This window comes from Chiloscyllium plagiosum, unplaced genomic scaffold (genome assembly GCF_037043375.1).
Source record: "Chiloscyllium plagiosum isolate Xiang-an unplaced genomic scaffold, Cpla_swu_hap1 HiC_scaffold_23, whole genome shotgun sequence".
In the NCBI taxonomy this organism is placed as follows: Eukaryota; Metazoa; Chordata; class Chondrichthyes; order Orectolobiformes; family Hemiscylliidae; genus Chiloscyllium; species Chiloscyllium plagiosum.
In genome coordinates this window covers 19,025,322-19,041,004 of record NW_028270161.1, presented here as the reverse complement: position 1 = coordinate 19,041,004, position 15,683 = coordinate 19,025,322, and the positions used below count along the sequence as shown (strand labels likewise).

The 15,683-nt window shown below is 39.7% G+C and overlaps 1 protein-coding gene across 4 annotated transcripts; it reads left to right on the top strand.

Moving 5' to 3' along the window:
• The first annotated feature begins 220 nt into the window (after positions 1-220).
• LOC122561803 (immunoglobulin kappa light chain-like) lies at positions 221-12,528 on the top strand. Of its 4 annotated transcripts, none has more exons than XM_043713977.2 (6): positions 221-379; positions 1,351-1,701; positions 4,194-4,508; positions 5,219-5,323; positions 10,868-10,902; positions 12,045-12,528. In XM_043713977.2, exons 1-6 carry the CDS (start codon positions 325-327, stop codon positions 12,168-12,170), a joined length of 987 nt encoding a protein of 328 aa, XP_043569912.1. In that variant the 5' UTR covers positions 221-324; the 3' UTR covers positions 12,171-12,528. The 4 variants fall into 4 exon arrangements, with proteins under 4 accessions (XP_043569912.1, XP_043569913.1, XP_043569914.1 ...); XM_043713978.2 differs by having other exon boundaries at positions 10,868-10,906; XM_043713976.2 differs by having other exon boundaries at positions 222-379; positions 10,868-10,947.
• The last annotated feature ends 3,155 nt before the right edge of the window (positions 12,529-15,683 follow it).

Genomic DNA, 15,683 nt, shown 5'->3' with positions numbered 1-15,683 from the left:
CTGAAGGCTTAATCTCTACACAGTAATGATGAAATTCCAAGTCAAATTGGTCTAGTGTTTAATTACAACATAGAAATCTCATATATGGAACTCTTCCTGCAATCACAGCTGCCTATAAACCAGTGATCGAGCAGTACAGGATTTGCACCCACAATGCTCTGCCACCTACTGTTTTGTCCATGTGCCTTCATCCATTGTTCCACACGCTTTGTACACTAAGGTAATAGGCTACCTCATGCTATTCGCGAAATAGACTGAACTGGGTTAAGGTTTTCACATGATGTAGTCAGTTTGGCTGGTGATCTCTGCCTAGTAACTTCACCTATGTGCGAAATGAAAATTTTCTACACTTTTCTACAGCTGCTGTTACCATTTACAGGTACTTATTGAACTGAAGCGCTGTTTGTAATTGGGTGGGCATTAAACTTGAAGTTAGAGTTGCAGAAAACTATAGCGGAGATATTTATCGTGAAAAGTAACATTGCCAGTCACGATATGAATCAATTCTCTATAATTTAATTATTTCTCCACTGAGTTTTTAGTTACCACTGTTTTTTCAAACTAAAATAGGAGCTTTACAATTTTGCCTATATCAGCTGCATTTAATATATTTACAAATATATATAAACTTTGTTTTTACTGATGTCTAAAGGAACTCCCACCCGGTTTTAATTGCCATTGTTTAATTTAATTGTGCAGCATGCCAAACCGTCTCTATGCTGATAAATGTAACTAAAATCTGTGGAAAACGTACTTAAACTTTCCAAAACAAATTTTGTACCCGTTTGATTTCACTGGTGTTTAAATCACTTGTTCATGTGCCGCTCGTGAGGCCAGAGTTGATGTTCCTCAATTCACTTTTCATACAGTATTGTTTTGTATCACTATAACATTTTTGTTGTAACATGGCATAATGTTTTCAGTTAGTAAGGTGGTTACAGACAATAATATCCTCCATTCTATATTATTTTGCTCTATATAAGTTTATTTTGTAAATAGATCTGCTTACTTGACCATTTCCCATATATTTCATTACCAGTGATGTTCTTATAATCACACACATTCGGCAACTTTGTGACCGTCTCTGACTTCTTAACACAATGTACAAAATTTCTCTGGTTTACTTTTAAACCCCTGTCGGAGCATCTTCAAAATTATGACCGAACAAGATTGAAAATATATATAATATTTTGCATAAGAAACATAAGACACATTACTGTGAATACAGAAAAAAAACTCCTCTATTTGAACAAAGGGATTAAGTGAGTTAACTAGCCCTATAACTGTAGTCCAGGCTTTTCATATATTCACATTCATTGCTAATAATGCATACATTTAACTTTTCTCAAGATGGACAGCGAGATTTACAACAGCTTGCGCATCTTTCCGTCGAAAAGGGAGGCTTGATCTCGTTAGATTGTTTCCATTCAGTACCTAACCTACAAAGATTCGAAGCACGGTGGGTTTTCCGCAATAATAACCAAGCACCTCCAAAGATCATTGCCAACCTATCGACCAGTGTATCCCAAGTGACTCATTATCGATATTTTGCAATGCATAATTTCCATAAGAAAGCATTCACCTTAAGGATTACTGATGTTCAAGTCAGTGACACAGGACGCTACCACTGTGAGATGTTTCAGACCGCGCCTCCACCGAGTGGTAAAAGAATTGGCAAAGGAACGATGCTGAGTGTAACAGGTAACAATTTTACAATCGCATTCTTAATATGCCTTGGAATACTGGTGAAAACTTTAGCAGCAATGAATAAGTCATAAAGATGAGACGCTTCAAGTTTGATCGCCACTCTATGCAGTTAGCTAATGTTAGCCAGCATGATGGTAGAATTGCTACACTTGACCCCAGGGCGCCAGGGTTTGTAAAGTTCTCAGTCTCAGTGCATTGTAAGAATTCCAGATGGAAATGTACATTAATAACAATGATGGAAGGCAGAAGGATCCTAATCCCCAGAACAGCTTTGTGGCTTTGACTTTCCAAGGTCAAACATGAAGAATATTCACAGGAGAAGTTCTGGAGAGAACCTCAGGTGCTGTACATCAGCAAAGGGTGATGTATTTTCAGAAATGATGAAGGGAAAATAATAATAGGAAAATGAGTCAAGAAAGTAAGTAACAAAAATAAACGGCAAAGCAACAGTCACACCAACGGTGCAAACTTAGAAAGCTATTATACATTTCCATCACAATAATTTACTCGTTTGTCGCGGGGAAATGGAGAAGAGACAATTATTCACCAATCTTTGGGATAAAAATGCTGGGATACGGACTTGTATCAGCATCAAATCGTAATATATAGGTTAAAATTCCATTTATTCTACTCTAAAGCGGATCATACTTTTCCCAATTCGTTAGCAGGATTAATGCAAATGAAATAAGAGGAAAACTCTGACAGTACTAACAAATTTTCTCATTACTGAACACAACTTTCCTTCCTTGCCTACAATATTGAAGCAAAGATTTGTTGACTTCTTGAAGGTTTAGAAGTTCCCAACCCATCAACTTGGTTTTGGTTTGGTGATTCTACAGTCCGCCATAGAATCATAGGATCTCTACAGGTTTCATGGAGTCCACACCGACCCTCCGAAGATCATCCCACCCAGACCCACTCAGTCCCTGTAACTCCACATTTCCCATGGCTAATCCACCCAGCCTGCACATCCCTGGGCATTACGGGGCAATGTAGCATGGCCAATCCATCCAATATGCACATCCTAGTAACATTCAGTTTGTTCTCGGCTTTGTAAAGACAGCCATGACACGCCCCTGCCGTTTTCTTTTAATAATTGTATATAAGTTGACAATTCCGCCGTAGGTTTCACCTCAATTCTCTCTTTAAAATAAAGAGCACACGGTAAACATTGCACTTGACAATAATTAAGTGACATTTCTTGATTTATGAGTTAAGCCTATCAACTTTTCGAAAACACTGGAAACAGGCAGCATGTCAGTGAGCACATCTGCAGAAGAAGGGACAAGTTAACATTTTAAGTATAATTCTTCAACAAATTTTTTGTACCCGCAGAGTTTTGTTTGACCTTTTCAGCGTGGTATATCATTGAAAGAAGCTAATTTCCTTTTGCAAAACGTTGGTGAGGGGCTGAGAACAGCAATGATTTTCCTCAGTGTCAATAAAATTTCATAATTAACCACGAAATTAAAATATCTGCAGGGAACTCTACACATTGTGCCCGTCGCGCTCTTAACAAGTGTGTTAAGTCTTTGCTGAATTGAGTAATTACCAGCCACTCTTCTAACTTCAACCATATGACGCTCTAATAATAAGAGTAGGAGAGGAGTCCTATGACGACCCCAGTGGCATCACCAACTTGACTTCAAGTGGGCATTTGCTGTTGTACCAGTCGATGCCGGGCGAATCACCAGTGTCCATTTGACACCGTTCTGCAAAATTAACCCGGCATGAACTGGGGAGTCGCTCTTTCGTGAGAACCTCCCGAATCCGTGTCTACAGGGTTGGGAAGAATCCACTCAAGTCAGACTTGTTGGGAATCCAATGTAGCTGACATGATTCGTGGGGTGGTGATGATATTGTTAGCGCTCTCGTGAGTGGTGCATACCTTGCTTATTCAATTAAGGCAATGGGAGGAAGGAATGGACAAAAGAAAACTGATAAGAGGTGGGAAGAAGACAAAACAGCAAGGCGCCGGGAGTTATTGGAGGGATAACATAGTGTTAATGGGGCAGGGACTGGAGAGCCTGGTGGAACTGTGAGTGGTTGAGCAAATAGAACATTGAGCAATTCGCATCCGATGCTAGAATAGGAGTCAGGCTGAAAATAGTAACAAATAATGGCAAATCTAACAGATCTGAAACAACAAAGCAGATGGGATGGGAATAGAGTCGGTGGACCAAGAGGAAAGTAAAATCAGGAAGAAGGGAAAGATTTCATGCGAGAAGTAAAGTGCAGTTGCCATTCTGGTGAAAGACTAAAACAAAACTAGAGAGTGAGTAAAAAGGAAAATATGTAAATAGTTGGTACCACTTAACCTGTGATTTATTACTAAAAAATCCCTTCTTTATGTTTAGATATCTGTTCAAGATATCTGTTTACATAGTTTTAATAGCTTTGAAGTCTGAATGGTTCAATTGCACATTGAGCCGATATTAATCTGATTCTATTATTAATCTATTCTCTGCCCTCCTTTTTATAACTAGCTCCTCCTTCTCTTTGGCTATTTATATCTTCTAAAGAAACAGTTTCTTCATCTTCAGCTATAATCAACTGTTCAGCACATGATTTTTATCCAAAAACAATCATAATGATGTTTCAAACAACCTGCCTCATCAACCAGCTCACCAATGAAAGCCAGATATCCAACCCTGATGGAATGTACAACTACATAGCCATTGTTAATATCTCCACTGAAAACTGCAATAACTCAAACAAATTCACTTGTATAATTCAGCATCCTGCTTCACAATTCAAGACAAACCACACCATCCTCATTCATGTACACCCAAGAGATGAAGGTAAGATGTAACATTATCAACCTCTTCTGAATGTGTATCTGTGTTATTTTTCTTTTAATATGTGGTGGAAAAATTGTTTCATTTGCTGTGGGTGAAATAGATGACGCACAATTTTGGGGCCAGAATATTACCAAGGATAGAGAATTGGCAAACTATCGGAAGACAGAGAGGTGGAGTAAAGGAGTAATTTTAAGAAGGGAACTTGCCACAGGGATCAATACTGGGATTGAAAAGCCTTTGCCTTTCTTCATCATATATACACCTCTAAGGTAAATTTGCCATAATTCTACTAGATCATAGGGCTGTTCTCTCATGAGAGAGAGAGAGATGATTGGTGGTGGTTTAGTCTGAGGGTCGCCATACCTCAAGCAACCTGGGGGGGAAGAGGAGAGTCCTTCATAGAAACCTTAGCTGGACCAGGAATTGAACCAATGCTGTTTGTGTTACTCTGTATCCTAAATCAGCTATCCAGTCAACTGATCTAACCAAACCCCTTCAGTTTCCAAACTCAGTTCTGAAGAAGGGTCACTGGACTTGAAATGTTATCTCTGTTTTCTCTCCATAGATACTACCAGACTTGCTGAATTTCTCCAGCAATTTGTCTGTTTGTTTCAGACTCCCAGCATCTGAGTTCTTTGCTTGATCTAAATGTATTCAATTTGAGTTTTAACAGGTTGTCTGCATAATTCATACACACTCATATTTTACAGATCATAATGGACATCTTTGGATGCTGCCATTCATTTTACTTTCCATTTGCGGTGGAATAGCTTGTACTATTCTTCTTGTGCTTTTTCTCATAAAATACATACATGGTAAGTGGTTCTCCAGCAAATAAAATACTGTAGTTTACTTCATGAGGAACTTAATCTGTTTTCAAACACTGATAGTGCAACCGCAATTCTTACTCCCCCTTCCCCTGGAATCAGCTATCTACCAACATCCCATTAGATTTATTTATATTCACTCAATTGACTGGAGATATAAAATATTATCATAATTACTAATAAAATACTCCAAGTTTTGCATCTCCCTGGTTAGGTGTATCTCTGCCTTTTATACAAAATCTCTGATTACAATCACCTTATGCAATCCCTTTAGTTGTTCAAAGTCTTGCATTGTACCAGTTGCTCAATTGCCTTTTTTCTAAAAGAACAGATTTTCGACAAACTCTGTTCATATTTAAGCTTATACGTGGATTTGGTTTTGATTCCACCTTTCTGATTCCAAACCACTGTCTCTAAATCCACTTGTAAATGATGTCTCACTGATTGGGTACAATGTTCATTCTTTCATCACTTATTTAAGAATGTGGTCACCTCGTGTACTTTTTAAAGATCTTATTGTTATATGCCATATTAAACATTTATCAGGGAGTGATCATGACATGAATTATTTCCCCAGTCAAAAAACACTATTGCTCATGGGTTACTTTCATTTTGAACAATAATAGCTGAGATTACAGATTATGTATGACGATCGCTATTGTCTTCATCTGACATTTCTCTGAATGTTTCATTCTAAATAGTTTTTTAAAATTCACTAACTTTGATTCTATTTATGTATTATGCTACTTTCCCATGATATAAAGACTGTACCAGTTGTGCTAAACACCAATACATCAAGATTTTACATGATTTAATTTAATAATATCCAATCATGAGCTTAAAGTTATCATCTATGATTCTCATTTGGACCTGGAGGTAACAAAACCAGATTACAATGTGTTCATAAGCAGCACATATATTTTGTTTGAAAAATATTAATAGGAGCTCATTTAAACATGGTTATCATGACCATTATAACAATATTTAAATAATACTAACAGTTGGCAGTTATGCTTTCCTTTATTAGTCAGAGTATTGAGTATAGGCGTTGGGAGGTCATATTGCAGCTATACAGGACGTTGGTTAGACCACTTTTGGATTATCACATACAATTCTGGTCTCCTTCCTATCGGAAGGATGTTGTGAAACTTGAAAGGGTTCAGAAAAGATTTACAAGGATGTTGCCAGGGTTGGGTGGTTTGAGTTATAGGGAGAGGTTGAATAGGCTGAGCCTGTTTCCCCTGGAGTTTCGGAGGCTGAGGGGTGACCTTCTAGAGGTTTATAAAATCATGAGGGGCATGGATAGGACATATAGACAAAGTCTTTTCCCTGGGGAGGGGGAGACCAGAATCAGAACTAGAGGGCATAGGTTTAGGGTGAGAGGGGAAAGATATAAAAGAGACCTAAGAGGCAGCTTTTTCACGCAGAGGGTGGTGTGTGTATGGAATAAGCTGCGAGAGGAAGTGGTGGAGGCTGGTGCAATTGCAACATTTAAAAGGCATCTGGATGTGTAAATGAATGGGAAGGGTTTGGAGGGATATGGGCCAGGTGCTGGCAAGTGGATTAGGTTGGGATGTCTGGTCGGCATGGATGAGTTGGACTGAAGGGTCTGTTTCTGTCGCTGTAAATCTCTCTGACTCTAAGTATTTTGAGTCAGCAACGGTTTGGACCGTGGTATTGCTGAACTCCCTGAATTATATGTAAGTTCAATTCAATGCTTCTTCTGCTTGTGGTTTAGGGGTTCCCTGTATGGGCGGGTCACAAGCACACTGAAGTTGGCAGGCCTGCTAAACAACTAAGATAAGATTTTGTTTTCTACCCCGAAGTGTTATCATACAAAACTGAGTATCTTCCTACCACCAGAATCACTGTGACGTTTTGTTTTGCCTTTCTTTTAAACTAGCAACCATCACCTGTAAAAACATCCATGCAACTAATTGAACATTTGCAAGCAAAGCCCTTTATGGACAATACAAACCATCAAATGAGAGAGGAAGGAGGATTAGGGAGAACAGGAAGGGACTAAATCAAAATGGTGTTGGAAGGGGAAATAAAGTACTATATCCCCAATAGTGCTAACCTCTCTCTAAAGGCATCACATGCTCCTTCTCCAATGACACTCAGGCACAAATATATCCAAGAACGCTGCAAGAGCCTAGAGAAGAAATTGCGGTGGCCTTGGCTGATATTTTTGCTTTATCATTAGCCACAGGTGACCAGGAAGGTTGAGGAGTGCAGGGCGGTGGACTATATAAATTTCAGTAAAGCCTTTGATTACAATGCACATGGTAGACTACTCTGGAAGGTTAGATTGCATGGGATCCAAGGTGAGCTGGCAAATTGGATACAAAATTGGCTTGATGGTAGGAAGCAAAGGGTAATGGAAAGATGTTTGTCAGACTGGAGGCCTGAGACTAGTGGAATGCCTCAGAGGTTGGTACTGGGCCCATTGCTGTTTGTTATCCATATCAATGATTTGCATGAGAATGTACAAAGCATGATTAGTAAGTTTGCAGATGACACTAAAATAGGTGGTGTTGTGGACAGTGAGGAAGGTTATCAGAAATTGCAGCAGGACCTTGATCAGCTGGTGAAGTGGGCTGAGAAATGGCAAATGGAGTTTAATTTGGATAAGTGTGAGGTCTTGCATTTTGGAAAATCAAATCAAGGTAGAAGTTTCACTGTAAATGGTAAGGCCTTAAGGGGTCTGGTGGAACAGAGGAATCTTGGAGTTCTCTGAAAGTGGTGTCACAGGTAGACAGTACAGTGAAGAAGGCTTTTGGCACACAGGTCTTCATCAGTCAGGGCATTGAATATAGAAGTTGGGGAGTTATGTTGCAGTTATACAGGACATTGGTGAGGTCGCACTTTGAGTATTATGTTCAGTTTTGGTCACCTTGTTATAGGAAAGATGTTATTACACTGGAAAGGGTGCAGAAGAAATTTACAAAGATGTTGCCTGGATTCAAGTTATAGGGAGAGGTTGAACAAGCTAGAACTTTTGTCTTTAGAGCATAGGAGACTGAGGGTGGATCTTATAGAGGTGGACAAGAACATGACAGGTATGAATGCACTCAGTCTTTTTCCCAGGGTTGGGAACTAGAGGGCATCAGTTTAAGGTTAGACGGGGAAAAAAAACAAAAGGGAGCCTGAGGGGCAATTTTTTTACATGGAGGTTGGTGCACATATGGAATAAGCTGCCAGCAGATGTGGTTGAGGTGGGTGCATTAACAACATTTAAAAGGCATTTAGACAAATACATGGATAGGAAGAGATTAGAAGGATATGAAACAAGTGCAGGGAAATGGAGTTAGCATGGATGAACATTTTGGTCAGCATGGATCAGTTTGGGCCAAAGGGCCTATCTCCGTGCTATAGGACTCTCTGACTCTATGACTCTATGGATGTAACTGCAGAAGAGGAGCAGACAGTCAGCAGAGATGACTCCCTCCATAGCCTGCTGCCTGGACATGGTATAGCCAGCCCAGCCAAGCTCAAGAACAGACCCACAAGAAAGCCCTCCAATCTGCCTACACTCCTCCATACCAGATGTCCAAAAATCAGAAGTATAGAGCTGAAGCGTAATCAAAAACAAAACAAAATGTTTTACAAATAACTAAAGATGGGGTGCAAAAGTCCACAATCAACATAAATTTAGTCCCTGGACTCCACAGCGCCACAAAATAAACAGTTAAGGCTGTTAGTCCATGAACTACTGCAATCTGTGGTTATGCAGGACTGCTGTATTCAATACCCTGCAGGTCTCTGATGGAAAGTGGGAGTGTCCCATGAAGAGAGCTCTTGATTGGGGTTCTCAATCACCTGGTAACAAATAATCAAGCCAAAGTATCCATGCAGCTGACGGTGTGCACCAGCAGCCTTTACAAAAACAAAAGCCTCTTTACAAGGTGGAAAGATATGCTACACATAAGAGGCATCTTAAGGGATAAATGTAGGGGAATGGGTCTGGGTGGGTTGCACTTCGGCGGGTCGGTGTGGACTTGTTGGGCCGAAGGGCCTGTTTCCACACTGTAAGTAATCTAATCTAATCTAATCTCAGGTTGTGAGGGAGGTTAAGGACCCAAGATTTTTTTTGATACTGCAGTTAAACAATCTACTTGCTTCAATGATCCAGTTGCTTGTGCAAGGGGAGACTTTCTGGCTGATCAGTGAGTCAACCAGTGAAACAGGGCCCAAAAGTCAACTTCTTTAATAAGTCACTCTTTCTTTAATTTCAGTTAGTTTCACAAGCAGCAAAATCACCAACATTCCTTTCCTTTCATCGACAATGACAATCTGCTGACCTAGACAGGTGCTAATTGCAACTTTCTTAACTAAACATTTTAATGGATCTGTTGGGCCATTATGACATTGGGGCAGGGACTCTAGTTTTGGGCCATAAAGTTAAAAATCACGCACAACAAGACTGACCCCTCCACTTTTAAAAAAAAATTAACCTATTTTTCTAAACAAGCTGTTCAAAGATGTTATTACACCACCTCTGGAGTTGGTGGGACTTGAACCCAGGTCCTCGTCCAGGGGTAGCAACAAGACCTCTGCACCACAAGACCCACCCACCACCTTCATTTCCTTTCTCAATTTTTTTTTGTTTTTCAAAAACTGCCACAATACCACTGCACCCAAGAGGGCCAGCACTAATGTTTATATTTTTCCCCAAATCAACTGTGGCAATTTTTTCCTCAGTGTCACAGTAAGAAGACACCATTGTGTGTATACATTAATATTCATTTTTTCCACCAGTAGGAAAACACCCATGTGGCCAATTGAATATTAACAAGCAAAGGCTGTTAAGGGCAATGTTGTCATTAAAATGGGAGGGGGGGTGGCGGTGGTGATGATGTTAGGAGAGAAGGAGGGGCTTAAATCAAAATGGAGTTGGAGGCAGAAATAAAGTACTGTATCCTCTGTGGTACCCACCTCTCCCTAAAGGCATCCAGAGCATTGATGGACACACATGTTCCATCTCCAATGACCCCCAGGCTTGTCCCTCCACTTTCTTAATGAAATGCTTAATTATTACAAAACAGACTTTTAGATGTCACAATTAAATGTTCAATGTTTCAGAGTTAATTGTACTACCAATGGTCCTCAACTAATAATTCAAAAACACTTTTCATTTGTGTTTAAATCATTCCATTACGAATGAGATTAATAAATCATAAGTATTTCTTTCCAGGTTCCTTTTTGCTAACATTAATCTTTGTTGTCACAATTTGTAACCAAATTTAAGTAATTACATTAAGCAAATATATTAAGCAAATATATATTCTTCTCATGCACATTTGTACATGTTTTATTGTAAATCTTTCCCTTTGGTTTTTGCCTGGCGTCCAGAACCATTTCTGCCTTAATATTGTTTATACTTCTCATTTTTGTTTTGTTACACGTGAAGAAATCAAATCAAGAAAAATGAGTACAATTAAAGTAAAAAAATAAACATATGATTAAACATCAATGCACCTAACAACATACAATTATATTCTTCTATGTCATAATTTTTATTTTATATAGGAAGAAAAGGAACTCAAGGAAGAAAAGGAAATCATGCAAGTAATCAAAGTTTGCGCTGTAGACAAGATAGCATCATAAATGTAAATTTAATTTTTACAATATGGACACATAATTTAGGGTCCTAAAACCTGGCCTTATTCTTGATTCTTCTGCAACTACCTATTAAACATATTTAACAAAATTTTGTTCATATCCAACCAGGCCAGATAAAGCAGACTGACTTGGCAGAACACAGCATAGACTCATACAATCCCTACATTGTGGAAACAGGATATTCAGTTCATTGAGTCCACACCAACCCTACAAAAAGCAGCCCACCTCCACCCAGCCCCCTACCCCATCCCTGTAACTCTGCAGTTCCCGTGACTAACCCACACAGCCTGAACATCCCTGGACACTGTGGGCAATTTAGCATGGCCAACCCAGCTAAGCTGCACATCTTTGAACTGTGGGAGGGAACTGGAACACCAAGAGGAAACTCAAGCAGACACGGGGAGAATGTGCAAACTCTACACAGCCTCCCAAGGGTGGAATCGAACCTGAGTCCCTGGTGCTTTGAGGCAGCAGTAGTAACCACTGTACCACTATGCTGTCCCAAGCCAATGGCAGATAGCCAAACTTTTGATGAGTTAAGGAGGGTGGAGGATCGGAGCCCAGCCAGGAAAACAATAGGAATAGGTTTCAGCAAATGACCAGAAGGAACTGACACCAGGCGTTTGCTAGCAGGGGCTGATACTGAAAAACACAATAAATACATGAAAGAATAATATAGGTAGCAAGAATGTGAACATTTCTAGTCATAGATCTTTGCAATGACTGACAAATTGGGAACTGAAGCTATATGATAAGACCTAACTCAGATTAGTTTGATGGTACTAATTTTGAATGTCACAGTTGTTACAATATAAGCCATTTACTCACTGAAATCATTGTTAATATGTCAAAACATTTTTTAAAATTAACAAATTGAAATCACACCTTTGTCTGCTTGGCTCAGTTTATTTAATGAGAAATTCAGATGACAAGAGCAACAAAGTACAAAAAGTAAGAGATAAATTGAGGTAAAAAGAGTAACAGGTCCCGATTTTTAAAGTGTGCAGTTGGTATGAGTGATAGGTGCTCAGAAAATGAAGAACAGAAAATGTAAATACAAATGAATATCTTTCCCATTTTTCAGGAGGAGAGCAGCGGGAATAATATATGTTATGCAGAACTGCAATTGGAAAACTTGCAGCAGACATTAAAACAAAAGGAAGAGGAGACTGTCTACAGTTCAGTGCTTCACTCAAATTCTGGTGAATAGGACACCCAAGAAGTACTGACATGGATCATTGGCTATCTTGTTTAAAGTAAGCTAGTTATAACAGTGACTAGAATTTAACATAAATAAGGCAAAGGCTTTGCTACTGGCATACAACATAGAGATGAAACAGGAAAGCTTTACACCGACCCCGGGTTTCCCTCCACTCTCCTGACTTAGAACTCTATCACTGTTCCTTCAGAGTCACAAGGTTTGACTCAGCTTCATACCTCCACCAGAAGGACTGCAGCAGTTCAAAAAAGCAGCTCAAAACTGCCTTGGGCAATTAGGGATAGACAATAACTGCTGGCCTAGCTAGCAACAAACAAATCAGTTGAACAAATAAAAATATTTAAAAATATTTGATCGTGATCATTCTTTCAGTTTATTTCACTTGGAGTTCTAGCTTGAAGTTGGACAGTTAGCTGTGTGTTATATTTGTACATTAATGTATACATGCCTTTATGCTTTGTGTAATGTCTGTGTGTGTCATTATGTGCTATCTGCCTGCTCCACTTGCATTTGTGTATTGTATTTTTTGTACCTTCTCCACCAGTTGTATGTTTGCATGCTATGTATGTACTATATATATATAAGTATTTCCTACAAAAGCATGAATTCTCCTTGGCAACGCCTCTACCAATCACAGTCTACTTGCCAACTTCACACTCTCTTCACACAATTGGTTTTTCCTCTGAGATTGGTATTCTTGTGAATTGTCCTGATGAGTGCAAGAGAAAAAGTTTATTCAAAATGTATCTCTTTCCAGCAGGGCTCAAGTTCTGTAAGACCAAATGACTACATCTATAATTGTGCGTATGCATTGTATTCAGAATGTGGTCAGCAAATTTGTTCTCAACATGCAGTGTATTTGTTTATGGCATCCAGAGGAAGAGCTTGTATTTACATTTTAATTGGTTAGTGTTCAGCTGTTTCTTTTGCAAACTTGAAAAGTATGATTAAAATTTTTGATATAGCAGATTTAAAACAGGGGTTTTGCCTAATGAGGGCACAGAAACTGAGCTGAGCAAGAGACATCATTTCACACCACTGGCCAGTTCCCTGGCACAGTCTCAACTCCAAACCATTTTCAGGAAACTCACACTGGTGGCAGAATGACTATCTGCAGCAAACAGCATGTATCTTCTTACATTAATTAACAAGCAATCAGGCTGCAGGCCCCTTGTGGTATTGGGAGCATAACAGTTTCTTGATAGTGCCATCCTCTGGCCAATAATTGGCCTATTCAACAAAGATCAATTTAAGATTGCTGTTCTTGACAGTATTGGGTAGAAATTCACATTTAATAACAACATCAGGCTCTCAACTCAAAAGGAAAGCTCTCTTTTTAATCACTCATACCTGTGGGCATCACTGGCTGACCAGCATTTATTGCCTATCCCTACAGTTGCCCTTCAGAAGATGGTGGTGAGCTGTGTTCTTGAACCACTGAAGTATATGTGCTGTAGATAGACCCACAATACCATTAGGGAAAGAATTCCAGGATTTTCCAGAGCCAGTTAAGAAACAGTAACATATTTCCAAGTCAGGACGGTGAGTAGCTTAGAGTGGAATTTACAGGCTGTAGTATTGCCATGTGTCTGCTACCCTTGCTCTTCTATGCTGTTGTGGTCATGGGTTCGGAAAGTGCTGTCGAAGGAGTTTTGGTGATCTTCGGCAGTGCATCTTGTTGTTAGTACACAATGCAACTGCTCTCATGCACATCTTGATTGGAAAGGTTGATGAGCTACTTTCAATTAGATAGTAAATCAAATTTTCCACTGCTTATTTTGATATTAAGACACTTGTCGGAGTGATAGCAGTGAGTGGTCTTCAGGGCTGTAAAGTGCTTAGAGACATTCTGCACCGTGAAAGGTGCCATATCAAATTTCTTTAAAGGGCACAGATGAAGTGGGTATTACAATCAGTTTCTTCGGAAACATAGAAAATTTATATCGCAGAAGGAAGTTATTTGGCCTATTATGTCTGTGCCAGGCTGAATATAATTTCATCTTGGCTTCTTCTATTCCAATTAAACCAATCCCAATCTTTCCACATTGCTAAAATTCTTCAGTCCTGGCAACATTCTGAAAAAAAATCCCTCGGTACTCTCTCCAGTGCAATCACATCCTTTCTCCACACACTGATCAAAACTGTGTGCAGTACTCTCATGTAGTGTTTCACAGCTCTACTAAAATCTTTCTGCATTTAAATTCTGTCTCCAGTAATAAAGGAAGAAATCCCATTTGCCTTTAACCACCTCATCTATCTGTAATGCTACCTTCTGTGAACCTGCACCCAAGTCCCTGGGGAATTTGAGGTGCAGGAACTGTGTTCCCTGCTAATAGCTGTAGTGGTGAAAGCTGATGGCAGGTTTAATCATTTTTAAAAATGCTCTGTGTGGAATTGCATATATTTCCTGTGTATGCCACCAACACTTTGATTTTTATTTTGAATCACATGAGAAAAGGGAAAGAGCAAGGAAATGGCTCAGTGCTTGTTAATGCTGTCAGGAATGGCAGGCCACAGTTAAAATTCTGCCCTGAGATTCCATATTTGACTTGTAAAAAATGTTATTACATATCTACTCCAGGGGCTAAATTTTACTGGAGGGCATAGTGCTCACCCACTTGGCAGGTAAGTGGGTGCTGCAGTGCAATGCTCAACAATCCCACCCTCCAGCAATAACAAATTGCTGGCAGCCTTAAGAAGGTAAAGTTTGGGTTTCCACCCTTAGTGAGAGAATATCCTACTTTGAAGAGCTGCTGGTTAATCCGATTGACAGGTAACTCTAGTGACTCCAGCAATGCTAGATCTCAGTGACAACTGCTGCAGGGACTGAGCTCAGGGTTGATTAATAAATATCTAGAATCCTCACCAGTGTCAAAACCTGTAAATAGCCTTGGGATCTCAGTGAATTGATATTTCTCCAATTTGCTTTATCACCAGGCACTGTTTTTCACAAAGCTGACGGGGACAGGCATGGAGGGAGTTTTTCAATTCTTTTCCTTCCCTGCCCCACCCAATAATTGTTTGCCTAAAATACAACCCACTTGCATATTCCCAAGTCCGGCATCAGAAAATGGGGAAACAGGTGAGGAACTAAAGGGCTCTTTCTGATCCTGCCTCAGACTCTAATTCGTTTCATGGGCAATTCTTCCACGGATGCTTTGGCAGTACTTTACTCAGTTCTATTGCTAGGATTCTGGATCAGTGGTGCTGGAAGAGCACAGCAGTTCAGGCAGCATCCAAGGAGCAGTGAAATCGACGTTTCGGGCAAAAGCCCTTCATCAGGAATAAAAAAAGCTATTGCTAGGATACCTATAGATCTCATACACCAAACATTCTGTAACCTTTGGAGGGGGATAGAATACAACAGTGTGCTGCACGTTTAATAAACTACACACACACATACACATACACACACACACACACACACACAAGCCAATTCCACTGTTGACCTCAGTGAGCTGACACTCAGGAGTTGTACCAAACATTTGTGTTCTAACGTGTGGT

Coding starts and splice junctions, on each gene's coding strand:
- LOC122561803 (XM_043713976.2), top strand. CDS start 325: ATGTGCGAAATGAAAATTTTCTACACTTTTCTACAGCTGCTGTTACCA. Junction 1,702..4,193: donor AACGATGCTGAGTGTAACAG/GTAACAATTTTA, acceptor TTTTATAACTAG/CTCCTCCTTCTCTTTGGCTA. Junction 10,948..12,044: donor GACAAGATAGCATCATAAAT/GTAAATTTAATT, acceptor CCCATTTTTCAG/GAGGAGAGCAGCGGGAATAA.